The 21,394-nt window shown below is 36.0% G+C and overlaps 1 protein-coding gene and 2 long non-coding RNA genes across 6 annotated transcripts; 1 reads left to right on the forward strand and 2 right to left on the reverse strand.

Moving 5' to 3' along the window:
* Nucleotides 1–1,665: 1,665 nt before the first annotated feature.
* LOC130729928 (uncharacterized) lies at nucleotides 1,666–6,785 on the reverse strand. The gene is made up of 2 exons (XR_009016172.1): nucleotides 2,411–6,785; nucleotides 1,666–2,246 (listed from the first exon to the last, which is right to left on the reverse strand). It is a non-coding gene; the product is annotated as an uncharacterized LOC130729928 (long non-coding RNA).
* An 841-nt stretch (nucleotides 6,786–7,626) lies between these two features.
* On the reverse strand, nucleotides 7,627–8,862 carry LOC130739046 (uncharacterized). Its single transcript, XM_057591265.1, has one exon. It carries the CDS (start codon nucleotides 8,860–8,862, stop codon nucleotides 7,627–7,629), a length of 1,236 nt encoding a protein of 411 aa, XP_057447248.1.
* A 6,546-nt stretch (nucleotides 8,863–15,408) lies between these two features.
* On the forward strand, nucleotides 15,409–20,067 carry LOC130729935 (uncharacterized). 4 transcript variants are annotated; one of them, XR_009016178.1, is made up of 7 exons: nucleotides 15,409–15,762; nucleotides 15,917–15,983; nucleotides 16,534–17,628; nucleotides 17,931–18,015; nucleotides 18,152–18,447; nucleotides 18,995–19,046; nucleotides 19,171–20,064. It is a non-coding gene; the product is annotated as an uncharacterized LOC130729935 (long non-coding RNA). The 4 variants fall into 4 exon arrangements; XR_009016177.1 differs by having other exon boundaries at nucleotides 18,152–19,046; nucleotides 19,171–20,067; XR_009016176.1 differs by lacking the exon at nucleotides 19,171–20,064 and having other exon boundaries at nucleotides 18,995–19,148.
* Nucleotides 20,068–21,394: the final 1,327 nt, after the last annotated feature.

A 21,394-nucleotide genomic window follows, 5' to 3' on the forward strand; every position in this document is an offset into this window, starting at 1 on the left:
AATTTAGGGTTTATCCGCTGAGTCCTCATGCACTTGATTCTTTTATTTAGGGTTTATCCGGCTGAGTGCTCATGCGCTTAGTTCTCTTGTTTAGGGTTTATCCCGCTGAGCGTTTTCATACTTAGTTTTCTTATTTAGGGGTTATCTCGCTGAGTGCTTCAACACTTTATTCTCTTTTTTAAGATTTATCCTGCTGAGGCTCAGGCGCTTAGCACTCTTATTTAGGGTCTACCCCGCTGAGATTTTCTAATCAAGGGTTTACCCCGCAAAGTGTTTCGTACTTAGTTCTCTTATTTAGGGTTTATCCCGCTGAGTGCTCAGGCGCGTAGTTCTCTTGTTTAGGCTCTATCCTGCTGAGTGTTTCAACACTTAGTTCTCTAATTAAGGGCTCGACCCGCTGAGTGTTTTTAACTCTTAGTTCTCTAATTGAGGGTTTACCCTGTTGAGTGCTCAAGCACTTAGTTCTCTTATTTAGGGCTCAGCTCGCTGAGTGTTTCGACACTTAGTTCTCTTATTTAGGGCTCATCCTCATGAATATTCGGGAACTTAGTTCCTTGATTAACATTTTGTGTGCATATATACTTTATCTTTATATTTTGACTTTGGTCAAAATTGGCTGCTTTTGACTTTATTTTACAGTTCTTTTGCATGAATTAAAATAATTTTTTTAATTTAAATATGAAGCTTTTTTAAAATAGTTTTATCAAACAACTTTTATCTTAGAAGTAGCTTTTAAGTTATAAAAAGATGAAAATTGACCAACAACTTCTAACTTTAATTAAAAGCTTTTATTTTTATCTTTGTTTTTCTAATATTTTAATGAAACAAAATTATACTTATCTACAAACCAATGAAACAAAATTACACTTATCTACAAATCAATTTTATCTTTTTCAATTTTTTTTTTAATATTTTTCCAATAAGCTTCTAAAAATTTAAAACCTATGAAACTGTTTAATTTTATAAACATGTTTTTTAAGTTGTGAAACTGTTTAATGTTATCCTAAATTCCTAATGCACCATCTATCCGATATTAAAAATGAAGAAAATTTAACCTTCTATTTTTTCACATATAAGTTAGAAAGTGCATTCAAAAAAATTTCTGCTAGCATAGACATTTTCCCTCTTGATTAATGTATCAATAGGCCATATGAGAAGAATTTCTTGTTTACTAACAGTACAGTGAAAATAGGTGGGTATGTGCAAAGGTCGACAACCACAAGAACACACTCCAGCTGAGAAAATATTTTAATTGACAATCTTCCTCATTTGTATGGTACTTCACTTAGGTTGTGAAAACCATCACTTAATTCTAACAAAAGTAGACTGTGTAGAGAATTATAATTGAGTAATGCTATCAAACCAACACCAACATAGACAATCAATCTTAGGAAAAACTTCTATAAACATAGAAAAAGAGGAAGAATAATCTAGAAATATGAAATTAGTGTAAGAATAGAAAAAATGTAGTATTCATAAATTCAAAAATTAAACTCGATTAAATAATCTCAATCTTTACTGCCATAGTTTTATATGTGGAGACTAATAGGCATACAAAACGAAACGGCAAATGAATATAAAGTAAAGAGTTTCATATATAGAGAAGCATGGATCCTTGCATCTAAATAATGAAGCTTTTAAGACTAAAAATAATGACCGTAATCATTAAAAAAAGGGAGGAATGCCATTGAAAAATTAAGGAGAATTCTAACCATTGCAATCGACACATGTATGTAATAATGGTAATTTTGATATCAGTTGATAAATTTAAACACAACAAAGTGAAAGTAACTGAGGAAGGTACGCTAAACTAAGAGTAACGGCTTGTAAGTAGAAAGAAGTTTTTCTCATTCGGCTCCAAAATATAGCATCCTGTTAAGCTGCATATATCACTAAGAAATTAATAGTTAGTAACGTAACTATCCAATTTGAGAGAACATTAGCAACTACTTAAGGACTGTCGTGAGTCATGACAGCTTAAAAAATCAAGTCCTGATTACCAAAATAGCAGTTTCCTTTTGGACCAAAGTAGCACATTAAATCTTAAACTGGTCCAGCAATAATCATAAATAACAGCTAAAAAATACTAATTATTAGGCTTATGAAAAAGAATCAAACCTTAAGTCACTGTGAAAATAAAGTGAACAAACTGAGCCAATAAAGACAGCAAATAGCAAATAGAATGAAATGGAACCTCATTTTTCATCATGCTTTAGCTACAGAAACAAATCCAGGTTTGCATCACTCTAAATGAAGAAAAGCAATGTGTTAAGAGACAAAGAAAAATAGAACACAAAGAACAAAGATAACTAATTGAAAATGTGTTAAACTAAATGTTCTTTCAAAATGTAACAGTAGCCGGAAAAAGATATGATTGTAGATTCCAAGTGGGCATCTTGTACTTGCTTACCTACTATAGAGCGTGAGGATAATCCAGTGAGAAGCAAGTAGCTAGAGGTTTTCGGGCAATAAATTAGCTACATGAACAAACATTAGATTTTTCATCGCTTCTTTTAAAAAGTTAAGATATGTGCTGCCAAATTTTAATACTTATAAGTGTAAAGAAAATACTACATTAGAGAGATAAGTTAAAGACACACTCAGATCATAGTCACTTGTGGTAGACTGACTCTTGAGTCTTGACTTCAAGATGAATTTTTCCTAAGAACATGTGATTGTTCAGTGAAAGCATATCAATTGGATTAGAACATGCATCTTGGGGCACAGTATGAGTTGTACAAAATAGAAGAATTATTTAAAAGATAGAGTGAAGAACCTAAGCTAATAAAAGAGCAAATTGAAAGAATGGCACATATTTGTAAGTGGCTTTTTACATGATATATGGCTACTACTTCAACTTTCATGAACTTCAACATACCCATATGAGCAACTCCAGTTAAAAGAAAATAGGAAAAACAAAACTTCCTTAGCTTTTGAATGAAGAATTACAACAAATCATTATTTTCAAATGCATCAGAACGAATGAAGAGTAAAGGCATTAGGTAATATGATTAATTAGAATAAATCATTAGCTATTCATCCTAAAATTTAGGCTTAAAGGGTCCAAAGGCCCCTGAGATTACAAAGGGAATCAAATCTAGGACCTGAAAAATTTTCGCATCAAATTGAGTCCCTAAGAATTTTTTTTTTTTTAATTCAATTAAGGACAAAGTGTGTCTGATGCTGAAGTGGCTTCAATTTTAGCATACTCAGCTTTTCCATGTGGCATTTTAAATTTTTTTTAATTGAAAAATTCCTAAAACTTAATTTTTTAAATCCAACTCATATATTAAAGCATAAATAAAAAATAAAAAACTTAATAAAATCTCTAATGTAAATAAAAACATAAATCTAAAAATAAAACAAATCACTCCCTGCAACCTTCCTCACCTCTTCAACCCCCACCATTGAAAACCCATAACCACACCAAAAATTCAGAATCCAGAAACAAGACCCCAACCCACCTCAACACCTCCGAACCCACGCACCACCACTATCTACCCACCCCAAATTTCATCTTCTTTAGCCCGCAACCAGCAAAACTGAAACCCACCCCAACCACCACACCCAACCCTTTTTTGCTGCCATTGCCAAACCCAAGCTCTCCTTGCTGCACCTTTGCCATCTCCTTGCTTCAATTTGTCCGGATATGCTTCGATCTGGGCTGGATCTAGGTTGGTGAGGTGAGACTGAACTCGGATTTGCATGTGGATTGAGGGTGGTGGGGTTCTGGTTGTCTGGGTTTGTTGGGTGGGTGAGGGTGGGGAAGAAGAAGAAGAATGAGTTTTTTGGAGTTGAGGAAGAAGATAACAGTTGTTGGGGTTGAGGATGAAGATTTGAGTTTGTTGGGTGGGTGGGTGAGGGTGGGGAAGAAGAAGAAGAAGAAGAAGAATGGATTTTTTTGGAGTTGAGGAAGAAGATAACAGTTGTTGGGGTTGAGGATGAAGATTTGGGTTTGTTGGGTGGGTGGGGGTGGGGAAGAAGAAGAAGAAGAAGAATGGATTTTTTGGGAGTTGAGGAAGAAGATAACAGTTGTTGGGGTTGAGGATGAAGATTTGTGAATTGTTAGTGAAACCCTAGATCTGTGTTGTTTGATGTTGAAGGGATTGTTAATTTCTTGTTGGGTTTGATGTTTTTTGTTATTATTAGATTATTAGATTAGGTTATTATTTAGGTAATTATTTAGTTAAGGGATTTTATTTAAATTAGGGATTTATTAAGTTTTTTCTACTTAAATAAATGAGTTGGAATTAAAAAAATAAATTTTTTAATTAAAAAATAATTATAAAAGCCACGTGGTAAAAGTGACTAGGACAAAATTGAGCTGTGGCAATATTTGGCCTTAATTGAATTAAAAAAAATTTCTTAGGGGCTCAATTTGATACGAAAATTTTCCAGGTCCTGGATTTGATTCCCTTTGTAATCTCAGGGGCCTTTGAACCCTTTAAGCCTAAAATTTATGAGACATGATCAATAAATCACCAAATTAAGAAGCATAGACAATGTACCAAACTTCTAACATACATCAGTGATCAAACAATACCAAATCCCAATATGAAAATAAAACATCTGCAACTTATTCACTCAAGGGTACACCATTTGCACAGTAAAAGGAAGCAAATATCAATAGAGGGAGCGAATAACAACCCACCAACTAAACCAAACCAATTTAAGTATTAATATAAATAGCAATTAAAACTTCTGAAAGGTATCAAAAAATCTTTAACCATTAAGATTAAGACCTGTTAAAGAAATAAAAAACAACTATTAGAATGAAACCAAAACTAATCAAAATACCTCTAAATGAATTATTCCTGCAAGTAAAGGAAAACGACATTAATCCAAAAAAGCAGGGTAAACATCAGTAACAACATATTAACCGGAAAGGGGAAGCATAGGTTTACATCGGAAGGAAAACATCTCATCAACAACACAGGTTTTTCAGAAACCAATTGAGAAAAATTGTTTAAATGCAATGTTTGAACCTGTGGAGATCAAAGCTACCAAATCCTCTCATCATCCCTACCTCAAACCTCTACTGCTACCACCTGTTCAAAGACATAATATTTTATTTTAACACAAAGATCATAAAGTTACTGGTAAAACAAAATTAAATAAGACAAAACATAGTTTTAATCATGTGTTGTTATCCAAGTCAAAATTCTGCATCTTATAGGAACATTTAAGGACACTTGTTGCGTCTTTTCACTCCCTGCTGCTGATTTAACATATCAGAGAAAGTTAATCAATTAACTTATAGGATTTAACCTTCAACTTTTGGCCACAACACATAATGAACCAAAAATAAAATCTTAGATTTCAAAAATTGGAAGAGTTCAAGCTATATAAGTTTATGATATAACTAAATGAAAGACAATAAACATAATATAACCTTGGATAGAAATCCATTAAAATCAAGCTTGTAGTTAGTAGTCTTAGGCACGATCATCTCATCCAAGCACAACATGTACTACTTAGAGTCTTAGACCATTAAAGAGAATCAAAATAAGGAGGCTGCAACCAGATCCTGGAATTACTGCACAAAACACAGGTTCTCTCTTTTGTTCAACAATGACTACCATAAACCCTAGAGGAAGCACCTCCATGTTCATGTAACATGCTTAGTGATTTAGTAACATAAATTTTGGCTAATGCAAAGTTTTTGGCCAATTAATATGCAAGTAATAATTTGGCCACGAGAGCAAAATGCTGGTAAGGTTTCAATTTTGCATCCAAGATAGGAAAGTTCATATACCCAAAACTCTATTAAGAGAAAAATGGGTAGCACAAATGAAGTAGATTGTCTCAAATTATCATCTATTAACATAGTACTGATTTATGTCCTGTACTGGGAATGGCAACTTCACCACATGTTTGATTCCTAAAAACAAAAACAGTCCAAGAATATCAGACAATTATAAGAGTAAACGATGCAAACCAAACGGAATGTCTCAGTTCCAGATTCTAAGTATTCTCCAAGCTTTAAGAGCTTCTCAATATTCATGATGAATTTTACAGCAACACCATGAAAAGGGAGAGAAATTCGGTCAGGCGTTTTATCAAACAATTAGTATGCACGAAACTTATAGTGAAATATAAAGGAAGGATGGTTTGTGTTCACTGAAACTCATCACACAATTAGCATGCACCAACATTTACTTAAATACAGATGAAAATCTATTCATCATTTTTCAGGTCAATCTTTTGTAGAAGTTAAAATTCCACATTAATATAGAAAGATGAACTAAAAACTCCCAAACGGTGGCATCGAAATAGAGAAAAAGAAGAATGGAAAAGATTTTGCTTATCTTATTTCGACATAGTGCCTCAAAAAACGAAATGCTCAAGCCTCTTTGCAGTTTTGCAAAGACTAAACAACTGATTGGAGCGGAAAAGACAACCACTGTGGTCGTCGTCGTCCTGAACCTCCAAAACTTCCATATCAGGACCATTCAAGCTGCTTTCCTAGTCTGCAAGTGTCGACAGCGAAGAACAGAGATCACGCGTGGATTCACCATCTGCTCGCGCCTCGCGATGTGTGGATGAGGGTCGTGGGCGAGACTTGACAGGGTTCGGCGAGAGAAAGAATGATTTCCAAAGTGCATGAATTGCCAGAAGGAGAAAATAAGGCCGCAAAAGGACGACATCGTCGTGGACATCACCCTCTCTTGATGGAGCCAATTGATTCCCCAATGGTCGAGTCAGATGTTTGGCGGCTGATCGACGGCTGATCGATGTGGCTCAACGAGTGGTGAAAAGGAAGATTGCAGGTTCATATATGAGGATTCGTCTATGGGAGTTGGTTTTGGCACCCCACCTATGGGGCTTGGCACCCCACTTTATCAAATACGGAATTTAAAGTTCCGTATTCTCCATATTGAATACGGAACTTAAAATTCCGTACTGTATTTAAGCATGCGTGTCACATTTTCAACCACTCATTATATACTAAAACAGATACGGAATTTTATTTTCCGTATTGATACGGAAATTTAAATTCCGTATCTGTTTTAGTGGGGTGCAAAGCTTAAGGGGTGGGGCTCCATACCCAACTCCCTTCGTCTATGGTTGCTGAGAACCTGTAATCGTGGGAAAGTTTTAAAAAAGAATGCTAACATTTGGACCAATAAGAAAAAACCACGTGGAAATTCAATGGAAAAAACCAATAGAATGCTAACATTTGGAAATTATGTAGCAATATGGCCCACTTTGATGGATGAGCTTTATGTATTATTAAGATGAGAGTGAGAGCGGGAAATTATAACCACGTGTCCTGCTAAATGGCACAGCAATGTCTATGACATGTGGCTCCATAAACAACCGTTGATCCAGGGTAATAGGAACACCCTTTGACAAAGGAACCTCATCAGCCCTGATGATCTGAGGATGCTGTTGAAGAATAATCTCTGTAAGAAGAGATGGAAATGATATGGGCAGCTTCACAACACAAGTGTCAGCATGCTTCAAGGTCTGTTCAAACACAAAAGACCCAAAATCAAAAACAATAGAAGTGCCAATCTTGTAGATCAATCTGGCAAGAGCAGTAGAAACTCCAGAAGTATGTTGGGTAGGAACCCAATTCACTGCCCCAATCCTGTTAAGGATGGCATACTTCACACTCAGTTTTCATGTAGACAACAACTTCTTGATGGGCCACTTCTTGACTTGGCCAGCAGTAATCTCCTTGGCAATCACATCCAAGGACAACTCCTCATCAACAAACTCAACAACACTTCTACCAAGTGCTTTGTTGATCACAGCAGGGGAGAATTCAACACATTTTGCCCTGACAAACACCTTTCTAAACTCAACACTTTCAGCAAGTCCCACTTCCACAGACAAATTCACCAGAAATTTTCTCACCAGTTTTTCATAACACCTTCCCACCTTGAGAATGATCTTCATCAGTCCAGCCTTTTCAATAAGTGCAACCACTTCCTTGCACTCAAGTACATCAGAGCCAACTTCCGTTTCCTTGGCAACTCTGCGTTGGCACACATACTTCCACTTCTGAACATGACCTTCAGCATGAAAGGACACATTGTCAATAGGAACAGCAGGGACATTCTGAGGAATGCGTTTTCCTGCATACTCCTTCTTCTCAGAAGGCAAGATGTCCTCGACATCCCCCTCAACATCTGACCCAGATTCCTCAGCAACAAGTGGAACCTTCTTCTTCTTGACACTCTTCTTGGATTTAACTTTCTGTTGCTTACCTTTTCCCTTCACATCTTTTTTCTTGGACTTGGAAGTTGTTGGAGTGGACTTGGTCTTCTTCTTTGGAGCAAGAGATTCTTCAACATCAGGAACCCTTCTTTTTCTCTTGATCCTTGCAGCAACACTATCAGGCAGAGAAGCAGTTAACAGAACATCATCAGAGTCATCATCAGAGATGGTCTGAATAGAGGCAGGAGCCTGGCTTGATTCTTTGGACTGAGAATCATCAATGGTCACATGTACTGGTTCATCCTCTTTCGAAGGAGAAGAAGAGCCATCAGAATGAGTGGGTACACCTGAATCTTCACGAGCAGTGGATTCCTTCCCTGAAATTTCTTGAGTTGAACCATCTGCAAGTATAGAAGCCCTAACATCGGGCACAACATCTTGATTAGAACCAATGGGAGAGTTTTCAGCAGAAAGTTCTTCTTCATCTGTGACATCTTCAATAATAGGAGCATTTGAGGTAGTCTTGTCACGAGCTTGAGACTGATACACCTTTCTTGATGGAATCTTGGCTGTCTTCTTCTCAAACTTCTTCTTAGAACCTGATGAACCACTCTTGAGGCCCATGCATTTCACACCAAGTGGAGTTCTTTCAACCTTGGCCCTGTCAGACTCGTGCTTCCCTGATGCTTCAGACATGATGATTAAAGTGACACAACACTTTGAACACAGAAAATTGATGAGAAATTGAAAATGAAGGAAGTTAAAACTTACAAAACGAAGAAGTACAATCGGTTGAATGGAGACAATTTGCCCGTTGAAGGAGGTTATATAGCAGTTGAGCAAATAAGTAGCCTTCTCTCTGTTGACATCACAACGGCAGTTAATGATGAGAAAAGTAAAACTAGTCGTTAACACCTTTAGGAACGTTAATTGCTATGCTCCTTCAAAAAGGGAAATCCCAAGATTTCCTCTTAATTTATCAAAAGTGCTTGCATCAAGGGGCTTTGTAAATATGTCAGCCAATTGCTTCTCAGTTGTAACATGCTCCAAAGTGACAATTTTATCCTCCACTAGTTCCCTGATAAAATGATGTCTTATGTCAATGTGCTTGGTCCTGCTGTGCTGAATAGGATTTTTGGAAATATTGATTGCACTGAGATTGTCACAATACAATGTCATGACATCTTGTTCAACATCATACTCCTTGAGCATTTGCTTCATCCACATGAGTTGTGTGCAACTACTTCCAGCAGCAATATACTTTGCTTCTGCGGTTGATAAAGATACACAGTTTTGCTTCTTACTAAACCACGAGATTAGATTATTTCCTAAAAAGAAACAACCTCCTGATGTGCTCTGTCTGTCATCTGCACTACCTGCCCAATCTGCATCACAATATCCAACTAAAGAAGAGTTTGTATCATGAGTATATAGAATACCATAATCACTTGTAGCATTGATGTACTTGATGATTCTCTTTACGTGCAGTAGATGACTTGCTTTAGGAGCAGCTTGGTATCTGGCACACACACCAACAACAAAAGTGATGTCAGGTCTACTAGCAGTAAGATACAACAAGCTTCCTATCATGCTTTTATAGAGACTTTGATCAACATCTTCTCCCTGCTCATCCTTGGTTAATTTAACATGAGTTGCAGCTGGAGTTCTCTTGTGACCTGACTTCTCTAAACCAAACTTCTTGACCAAGCCCTTGGCATATTTGCTCTGTGAGATAAACATGGAATCCTCCATTTGCTTCACTTGTAGACCTAGAAAATAACTCAACTCAACAACTAAGCTCATTTCAAACTCAGACTTCATTTGTTGAACGAAATGCTCCACCATCGTGTTTGACATCCCTCCAAAGACTATATCATCCACATAGATTTGTGCTATCATGAGCTTTCCTTTGTCATTCTTAACAAATAAGGTCTTGTCAATTCCTCCCTTGCAATATCCATTACTAACAAGAAATTCAGTAAGCCTCTCATACCAAGCTCTGGGATCTTGCTTCAATCCATACAGTGCTTTCCTTAATCTGTATACATAGTCTGGATGATGAGGATCTACGAACCCTGTAGGTTTCTCTACATATACTTCTTCATGTAAGTAACCGTTCAGAAATGCACTCTTGACATCCATCTGGTAGAGTCTGAACTTATGAAGACATGCAAATCCCAACAATAATCTTATTGACTCCAGTCTTGCTACTGGTGCAAAGGTTTCATCAAAGTCAATTCCCTCTATCTGAGTATACCCCTGAGCAACCAGTCTTGCTTTGTTTCTGGTGACAATTTCATTTTCATCAGACTTGTTTCTGAAAATCCATGTGCCAATGATGTTTACTCCTTCAGGTCTTGGTACCAAATTCCAAACTTCATTCCTTGTGAACTGATCAAGCTCTTCTTGCATAGCATTTATCCAGTATTCATTAGTAAGAGCTTCTTTGACATTGCTAGGTTCTATCTTTGAAATGTAGCATCCATGAGCAATAAGACTTCTGGATCTGGTTGTTACTCCCTCCTGAAGCTCACCAATGATATTTTCTTGAGGATGAATCTTTTGAATCCTGATGGATGGGGCTTTATTCTGTGTAGGCAGCTTGTCTTCATGTTCATCTGTACTTGTATCAGACTCATTGTCGAGGTTGGTTGCTGGAGCATCTGCTAGAACATCTGCACAATCTTCATCTTCACTGAGATTGGATTCCTTGCTTGCACTAGGCTTATCATCAACACTCACATTTACTGACTCCATCATGGTTTTTGTGCGAGAGTTGAATACTCTGTAGGCTTTGCTATTTGTTGAGTATCCCATAAATATCCCTTCATCACTCTTTGGATCCAACTTTCTTCTTGGTTCACGATCAGCAAGAATATAGCATTTGCTTCCAAATATATGAAAGTGTTTTACTGTAGGTTTCCTACCTTTCCATATTTCATACTGAGTAAAGGAAGTTCCAGCTCTAATGGTGACTCTGTTGTGAATGTAGCATGCAGTATTCAAAGCCTCAGCCCAGAACTTAAGAGGAATCTTCTTGGCATGCAACATGACCCTGGCTGACTCCTGAAGTGTTCTATTCTTTCTTTCAACAATTCCATTCTGTTGTGGTGTAATGGGTGCTGAAAATTCATGATTGATTCCTTCTGATTCACAGAACTCAGAGAATTTAGAATTCTCAAACTCCCTTCCATGGTCACTTCTGATCCTTACAATCACAGAGCTCTTCTCATTCTGAAGCCTCAGACACAGGTTCATGAAGATATCAAAAGTTTCTGACTTTTCTCTCATGAATTCTATCCAAGTGTACCTAGAAAAATCATCAACACAAACAAATACATATCTTTTACCTCCCAAGCTTTCAACCTGCATTGGTCCCATGAGGTCCATGTGCAGTAGTTCCAGTACCTTTGTTGTGGTCTGATGCTAAAGTTTTGTACGAGATACCTTGGTTTGTTTTCCAATCTTGCATTCTCCACACAACTTACCTTCACTTATACTCAGCCTAGGCAAATCTCTTATGGCTTCTTCAACAACTATCTTCTGCATACTCTTCAAATTGAGATGACCTAGTTTTTTGTACCATACATTTAGCTCATCCTCCTTTGTTAACAAGCATCTAGAGACTTGAGCTATCTCTTGGGGTGTCCACATATAGCAATTATCTTTCGATCTGACTCCTCTCATAAAGACTTTGTCATCTTCTGTAGTTACAATACAACCTGCTCTGTTGAATTTTACTTCAAGCCCTTGATCACAGAGTTGGCTTATGCTAATTAGATTAGCAGTTAGACCATTAACCAGAAGCACATTATTCAAGTCTGGGGATCCAGCATTTACCAGTTTTCCTACCCCTTTAATTTTTCCTTTAGCTCCATCTCCAAATGTGACATAGTTGCTAGAATGACTTCTGAGATCCTTTAGATATCCTTTATTTCCTGTCATATGCTTTGAGCAACCATTATCAAAGTACCAGTCTTCTCTTGCAGAGGCTCTAAAAGATGTGTAGGAAACTAGACAAGTAACATCACTCTTGGGCTTCCATTCCTTCTTCATCTGTGTGACCTTTGAGTTATTAAACCTATCATAAGCTTGAGGATAGCCATACAATTTGAAACAGTAAGGTTTTATATGTCCATTCCTTCCACAGTAATGACACTTCCAAGGTGCTATTTTGATATTCTTAGTTTGAGAACTCTCATGACGAGGCACATGTCGAGGCATCGGTCTTGACATCTGATAATTAGCAGGTTTCTTGAATTCAGATTTTTTGTTGCAACAACAAAATTCTTTGACCCTTTCTGATCTTTCTTGTTTGCAATTCCATAGTCAAATCCAATTCCCTTCAAGCTTCTTCCCTGCTTACTTGTTTCTTTCAGAATCTCATCTAACATGTCAGAACCACTATTCAACATTCGGAGTGATTTGTGAGTAGCTTCAAGCTTGCTTTTCAGAATTGCTATTTCCTCTTGTAGTTCTTTATTGACTATCATCAGTTTTGCCTTTTCCATAGTCTCAACATTTTCAATTTTAGATTTCCACTTATCACAATCTTCTTTTAGCTTAGCACTGAGTTCTTTCAATCTTTCATTATGAGTGGAGAGTTGTTCTATCTCACTTTCCTGTTCTCTTACAAGTTTACAGGCTTCCTCCCATTTGATATGCAACAGCTTGTAAGTCTCAGCAAGTTCCTCATCTGAAATATCTTCATCACTTGTATATGTATCACAAACAGTTCCAGAGAAGGCATTTAACTTGTTGGCAGAGATCTTCTCCTCATCTTCAGTGTCTTCATCTGACCAAGTGACCATCATCCCTTTCTTCTGCTTTTTCAGATAAGTAGCACATTCAGATCTAATATGACCATGACCTTCACACTCATGACACTGCACTCCTTTATTCTGACCAGATATTTCTTCTTCCTTGGTCCTCCTCTGAGCATTAGAAAACTTGGGTTTGTTGTCGAACTTCATGTCCTGGACATTAGGCCTGGTTCTTTTGTCAATATTTCTCAGTGCTCTGTTAAATTTTTTTGCTAGCATAGCCAGAGCTTCAGAAAGGTTTTCACCCTCACAGCCTTCATCATCATCCTCATCTGTGTTAGATACAAAAGCAATACTCTTATGCTTCTTTTCAGACTTGTCACCAAGTTTCAACTCAAAAGTTTGCAGAGATCCAATTAACTCATCAACCTTCATGTGCTCAATATCTTGAGCCTCCTCAATTGCAGTAACTTTCATAGCAAATTTCTTTGGTAGAGACCTCAAGATTTTCCTTACAAGCTTTTCATCTGACATAGGTTCTCCAAGAGCAAAAGAAGCATTGGACAAGTCACGAACACGCAAGTGAAATTCAGAGATAGTTTCTTCTTCATTCATCATTAGATTTTCAATCTGAGTAGTAAATATCTGAAGTCTTGACATTCTCACTCGAGTAGTTCCTTCATGAGTAGTCTTCAGTATCTCCCAGGCATCCTTGGCCACAGTACAAGTGTTAATTAGCCTGAACGTATTCTTGTCAACTCCATTGAAAATAGCATTCAGTGCTTTAGAATTCCCAAGAGCAGCTTCATCTTCTTTCTTAGTCCATTCTTCCTCAGGTTTCTCAGCAGTAACAGTTGAAGTTCCTTTAGTTTGTGCCTTGGTGGGATGCTTCCAACCCTTAACAATAGCTTTCCAAGTCTTGTAGTCAATTGACTTGAGAAAGGCTGTCATGCGAACCTTCCAGTAGTCATAGTTAGTACCATCCAGAATAGGTGGCCTATTGACTGATCCTCCCTCCTTGTTATCCATGAGAACTGAATTAGATTCCTTGGAGCTCACCCAAACAGAACAGGGTGCCTGCTCTGATGCCAATTGAAATTCTGGTTCTCTCACAGGACGAATGTCCTACACGATGCTGGGACAACAGGTTCGACAATTGACTAACAGTAACAGCAATAAATAAAAACACAAGGAAACAAGACACAAGAATTGGTAACCCAGTTCAGTGAAAAACTTCACCTACGTCTGGAGGGTTTTCACCCAAAGAAAGGAAATCCATTATCTCAAGATTTAGGAATTACAGACACTCATGAACACAACAGTTCATAGTTCACTTCCTAACCTACCCAATGTATTTCTACTTAGAACCTCAACCTAAGTATGAGAGCCCCTCTCACTTTCTTTCAATCACTGCCACAGTGATTGGTAATAAACAATCAACAATTAGAGTTTGCAGATGCAACCAACACAGATCATAACTTTGCTTTATAGAATAAGTGAGCAAGATATGATCACAATTAACAAAGAACAAAGAACAACCACAATCCTAAAACACTCGATCTCTCTATTAGCTTCTGTAGTCTTCAAGCGTTAGGTCTTTGTTCTTTTATAGTCTTCAGCAGCGGTGGTTTGGGCAATAAGGTTTGCTTTGCTGAAGTAACAGATATCAGCAACAAATCAAAATTGAATCTCCAAGATATTGTTGCAAAATTCAAGCGTGAAGATAGAAACTCAATCTTTTATCAAAGATTGTTTCAACAAATAACAACCAACAAATCAAACCCTTCCTGTACAGCTACTTGTTCCTCAAGTAACTATAAAAGTATATCTTCATAAAATCTACAAGGGCCCACAATTAACGTTCCAAGCATAGGACTGATGTCCTAGAAACACAAAGGCAGATGCCACGACATCAGCTTCGACATCCAGTTGTTTTTGACAAAATGCAAGACAACAAAGTAACAACATATTATAAGGTAAAAAGATAAGAGAAAATAATTGTTAGGGCTTTTTTTCCTATTTAATTGAATAAAATTGGAATGTGGCCATTCAAAAAATTTGGAAAGAGAATGTTAGTTTTGTAAACGCGCATTTTTGTTGTAAAAGACTAATTGGTTTCTTAGCCTTAAGGAAATTAGTCTTCTGCTGGCTGTTAGGATATATAAGGAAAAAAAAAATAGATATTGAAAGAACATATTTTATATAAAATATAAAAATTATAAACATATATTATATCAATATATTTATCATACATTTGCACAAAAAATATATTTATCATACAAACACTACAACATTTTGAACATACGGCAACACCTGCGATTGCTACAGCTGGATAAATGTTTTCATAGAGGACATTAGACAACGAATTATCAATATGTTGCTGAGCTGAGAGAAACTTCTACTTTTCCTATACAACGGCTGCGAAAATGATTTCTTAAATATTTGTAAACGGTTTTTATACACTACTTGTTAGCAACGGGTAAGAAACATGCTCACATATGATTTTAAACCGTATCCTAAAAGCCCCTACACTAAAGCGTTCTCGACTACCATTCATTAAAAATAAAAATCAGCGCTAAACGATTCATTGTTGCACGTTCCCTTTCGCGATTTCCATCTCCGGTTCGTTCTCCTCTCGTCGTGCACGCGATTTCCGCTCTGTTCTCCATCAACACAGTGCGATTTCTTCCACTAGGGTTAGTCGATTTCATTGAGTCTCTCCATCACTAGGGTTCATCTTCACGATTTCCTTCTCTGCGCGCTCTCCATCAACGCACAATGCGATTTCCTCGAGCCTCCCCTTGACTAGGGTTCATTTTTCGTTTGCGATTTGGTATATTTTCCTCACCTTCCAAAGTGTCAGTGATTAATTTCTCTTGCTTATGCTTCTCTGTTCTGAGATGTGTTCTGAAATTCCCAATTATGTGTAATGTGTACGAGATGTTTTGTTTCTATGCTGAAATTAGGTTTTGTGTTTGTTGCTTCAGGTGCATGGATCAAATTTTCAGATGTCTCTATGTTGTATATAAGAGCAGAATTGACTTGCAATTTTAGGTACCGTGCTACTGTTTGAATTCATTTCTATTGCTTGCATCTCCTACTTTTGTTTGGTTTGGATTGTTCTTTTACAAGTAGAAACTTAGAAGTGTGTTTACGCTGAATTTTGGTAAACAAACAGAATTCAAAAGCAATTTAAGGACCGGATTCGGAGTCCTTTCTGGGTTCTTTAGTGAAGACGTTTTAAATGTCAATGTTGGGTTTTTGTGAAGAACGGTATGAACAAAAGGGAAAAAAGAGTAGAGGATCGAAAGGAAAAAGAGGAACAAAAAGTAAAAGGAAATCAAAATGGCAAAGGAAATGAAATTGCATTGAAAATTAAAGGTGAGAATCACAACACACTCTTAGTCTCTTTGTAGCCATATGTCACATGAGACTTGGAGGCATTCATGGAGAGTTTTGAGTAATTGTGTGAGTCTGCCTACATTACAATCAGAACTAGTATTTATAGACAAAGTTCCTAGTAACTACCTTGCCACCTAATGGACATGTGTTTATTTAAAATAAGTTACCTAGACCACTAATAACCTTCACTTTTCTTGAATAGTTATCTTGTACTCCGGTGCTCTTTGGACGTGGCCAATGGTGGTGTAATTCCAAATCTTCAACGGTATGAAAGTGGCCCCTAAAATATGGAAACCTCCTTGCTACGTGGGTGTGAATGTGGCACATGTCTTAAAGTATGGTAACCTCCTTACTACGTGGAACCTCATGCAATGAATCATGGTTGGCTACCAGTAAAACTACTTCAAAGCTCTCGGCCATTTTACTTTTGAATTCCAACATATAATCTCGACTCCAAGATCGGTGCCATATCTCGACTATGCCATATTTCGACTAGGAGAATGAAGTTTTGGCACATGCTTGTAGCTTTAATATTTCGACAATCATATGTAGTCGATAATAATTTGGCAACATGATAAAAATTCCACTAAACCATACCATGCATCCATGTACATCATATCTCAAGAATTGATTTCCAAACTAGGAAATTTTGGTGTTAACAAAGTGTTAATCTGATGGTTTATTTTCCTCACATTATCTAGGCAGAAGAGTGGGATTGACTTGCTTGCTTGCTACTTTTGTTTGGTTTGGTTTGGGTTGTTCTTCCACTGCATGTACTAATCGCTGTAAGACACACAATTGAGGCATATGGCTTGTGAATCCACAACATGTTCCCTTCCTTTGTCTTTTTTCTTTTGCTGTTTTACTTAACTCGGTAACTGGAGAATTATTTTTGTGAGTAATTTTGTCTCAAATCCTAAAATTACATGGTTATTTTGACAACTGCAATTTGTAGAAAGTAGCTTAATAACTGATAATGAATGCTAGGGTGAAGTCACCAATTACTCTGTTTGGCATTTTGTATTATGCATAGAGTTTTGATCTGAACTAAGTTGGATAAATTCTCAGGTATATTGTTGGAAAAATTACACCAGCGCCTGCACGTGAAGTTCGATCATCTGATTTTGTAACAAACTTTATTGTTTAGAGAGAGATACATATAAGTTAAAATTTTCCATTTTCCTCTGCTTATCACCATCTTCATCTTTTCCTTTGTTGTTCAAGCTTTCTAAGCTCCTTCATCTTTATGTCTGATCACAAAATAAAAGAAGGGCCCCTTTTATGGTTTATTTTCAAGGTAAAACTATCACTAGCAATCTTTTTGTATATTTTTATGTTGTTCTTTTATTACCTTCCAGCTTAGTTTTTATTACACATGAACTTGCGCATTTTAACTAACTAACTCAAAATTATCTTTTGTACTATTGTTATTGGTTGAATCAATTTTTTTATGCATCTGTTTAGATCATATAATTTAAAATGGTATAAGTAGTCCGTTCAAGTTTTGTGCTCATTTTGATCACATGCAATGTATAGGAACTTGCTTAAAAAATTTAAAATGTTCTTCAAGGAGAATGTGATACTTATTTAATTATTCAGGTGACTAAGGACGACTTACAAGTGAACAAAGTTTTCAAACAACGTTGCTTGGGAAGATCTTTCTTCAAACATCTGTTTAGATCAAGTATTTTACTGCACAAATTTCCTAAATTATTTTATGTCTATGATTTCACCACCATTACCACTCTATCATTTTTAGAACAAGCAATTGGTGTTAATATATGTTTCCATTGATAAGATGTTTCTCAATGTGTATGCAGGGGGGTCTCTTGCAACTTCAGACAAGCTCTAATCTAATAACAACTTCATGAGTAACCAATGTCTATACATCTTTTACTGTTTTAAGTTTTCAAATGTTTGTTTTGCTTGCCAAGAAATTTCTCTCAAACATGATTTTTGCCTATAAATTTATGTCCTTGCCACCTCTTATTGATTGCGAAATATTAATATTGAATGAAACTTTCTATCAACAGAGAAATTCAAAAACTTTGTCCTAACCCAAATTTCTATCCTTGTGAACTCAGTCTTCCCTCAATTTCTATCCTCTTCTATTGCGGTGAGTAGATTCGGCCACAAATTCTGTTACAGTTTTCTTCTCTTAGCTTTTATTTCATTGTTCTTCCTTTAATTTTGAACTACTTTTAAAAGCTATTTGAGTTATATGTGTATTTGTGTGGACATGAGTCATTTTGGTTATATTTGTGGTGGACTGATTTCATCTATTGGATTGTGGTTATATATTTTCATTTTCTAGATTCATTAGATAAGATTTAAGATTTTAGTGTGTATAGTCAAGGTAGAAGTTGAAACAGGAAGAAAACTTGAGATGGTGTCTAAGCTTCCAAACCCACTTCATTGATGAATTCCCACTTTTTAAGAAACATTTAAGATGGTTTTCTCCCTTATTAACAGGTTTGCGAATATTGATTAACATTAAACATTGTATAGTTACTATAGTGTTGCACATGTGGTTGAACTGCAACATTAGTTCAGGGGCATGTGTTTTTCTTCCTTGGTTTAATCATTCATGAGTCTGATTGTATCATATCTAAGTTCTTGGCAATATTTTATTTTTTATGCTAAAACTATATTTCTTCTTGCAGGCCAAAAAATAAGCCATACCTTCTTGAGTTTTCAAATTATTTAAGGATAAATGTACGAGTATACTTTTCTCTTGTTGTTGGAGTTCTGGGACTTCTTATATGTTCCCCCTATTTGGTTTATTTTTATCTCATGTTTCTGAATCTTGTTTGCTCATATTCATGAGTTTTGTGTGCAGTTATGTGTTTGGAGCAATTTAGTTTTCTTGTAGCTTTTTAAAGTGGTAAGTCTTGAAGTGCACCCAACTGTTTAAAAGCCTGTTGATCCTAGTATTTTTATTTATAAATATACTATTAGTAAGTATCCTTTCTCAGCTTACTTAGTTCAATTTGACATGAAATTTTAAGTGAATAGAATGTTAAGTATTTTCTTAATGTATTCCTTTTTTACTGCTTAACATGGTTAGGAGCTAGAAGGATCTTCACTACTATAATGTAGGTCAAGAGATCTCCTCAGCAGGCCATAGATTGGGAGTGAGAGGGTAGGGAAAATGGAAATGATTTTAAAATATGTCAGGAATCCTTGAAGTTCGGTTGTATGGTTTGGATAGTATACAAATAGGGAACGGTTATAAAAGTGTACTCTTTGGTCAACAATAAAAACGTTCTGAAATACCTCTGACTACGTTTCATTTGTGTTCTCCTTATGATCGTGGAGAACGGTTTTTCTTTGACATCACAGAAAACGAGTGTAAAAGTGTTCCCTTAGAATACTCAGAGAAACGTTCTCTTATAACTGAATTGCCAACGCTTTTCTGGATGTGTTCTCTTTGATCCCGGAAAGTGTTGTATTAGGATTAGGAAACGCCTTAGACGACCACACCTGTGAAAACGTTTCCAAAAGCAAAGAGAACGCTTTTTCGGGCTTCGGCTACACTTTCCAAGCGTTGCTGTAGGACCTAAATGTTGTAGTGAAATATAATTTGGACCTAATTTGAACCTATAAAACATTGGTTTAAAAATTAAACCACTTAATGTGACCGGTTTTATAGGATAAAAGTATTATTTTCACATTATTTTAAGGATAGCTTGATCGTCTACAACACTTGCAAACCTCGGAAGAGAGACCATTTATTGTATTTAGCGCCTGTTTTATATTATTGTATTGCTCTTTCTTATGCTTTTAACTCTTTTGTTGTGCTTTATCTTTGTCGTGATGGTAACTTAGCTACAGATTTTGTCTTATAAGTATGCTCTAATGGTTTGGATTTTGTCTGGATTGAGGAAGCCCTAAGGTATTGAGGGCATCCTTTCATCCAATGTCGTTTCTGTTATTCTTAGAATGAAGTTTAAATGATCTGAAAAAAATTACATTTCACTACCTTGAGGTTTTCCTATATGACACTAAAATCTAAACTCACTCAAATATTACACTTCACCCCATTTATATCAAGTAGCACTAAAAACATGATTTTGTGATAGATGTAAATCCGTTGCTAATAGTAACAAATTTCCGTTAGTAAATATCCATCATTAATTTTCTCACCAATATTAAACTACTCATTTAGTTACTAATTCTGTGATAGAATTTTCTCTCACTAAACATTTCTATAACTAAACCTGAAATCACCAAATATGAATTTAAATTATTTGTTTTATAGAGTAAATTCAACTCTATTACCTTCAACTTTGCTCATTTGACACTTAGCTCTATTTTTCTCTAAAATCTACACTCCACCCCATCCTTTGAAATTTTTGCGGCGGAATATTAGAATCCTTTCACAAAATCATGAATAGTAAAGATGAAAGTAGTGATGGATTATATAGAAGATGTTTCCCGTCGCAAATATTGTTACTGACTTAAACCTGCCTATTTTGGCAACAAGTTTTTTTCCATATCTGAAATTTGCTACATGAAAATTTGTTAAAAAGAAATATTTTATAATTAGGGACGTATTTTAGAGATGGAAAAAAATTCGTCATTAAAATCAATGACGATATTTGCGACGAAAAACATCCCTATATACAATATGTCACTAATTTCATCTCTATTGTTCATGATTTTGTGGATTATGAAATTTCGTCTCAAAAGTTAAAAAATGGTGGCGTGTTATATAAACATCAAGCAGATTAAGATAATATTCTGAAATAGGTTCAGAAATTGGACAAGAGAACGAAAAATGAGAACCTGATTCGTGGCCATAATTACATAAGGACGTAAAACATATTACATTCCAAAGTAATCGCTTTACACAACAAATTATCTCTTATTTGAAACGTTCCAAGTAGACTTTCCAGCCAAATAGTGAAACTTTTGTTGGTACAACATTTGACCACAAAAGCTTTAGAAACGCACATCCAAAACTCCAAAACTATATTGTAGAGTTACATAAGCTGAACACACTAAAGAATACATTAAACATTAGCTGTACAACACCATGTATCATTAACTTCCTCTTTTAA

This window comes from Lotus japonicus, chromosome 1 (assembly GCF_012489685.1).
Source record: "Lotus japonicus ecotype B-129 chromosome 1, LjGifu_v1.2".
NCBI classification, from domain to species: domain Eukaryota; kingdom Viridiplantae; phylum Streptophyta; class Magnoliopsida; order Fabales; family Fabaceae; genus Lotus; species Lotus japonicus.

Excerpts from the sequence above, each read along its gene's own strand:
- LOC130739046 (XM_057591265.1), bottom strand. The coding sequence starts at position 8,862 with ATGTCTGAAGCATCAGGGAAGCACGAGTCTGACAGGGCCAAGGTTGAA.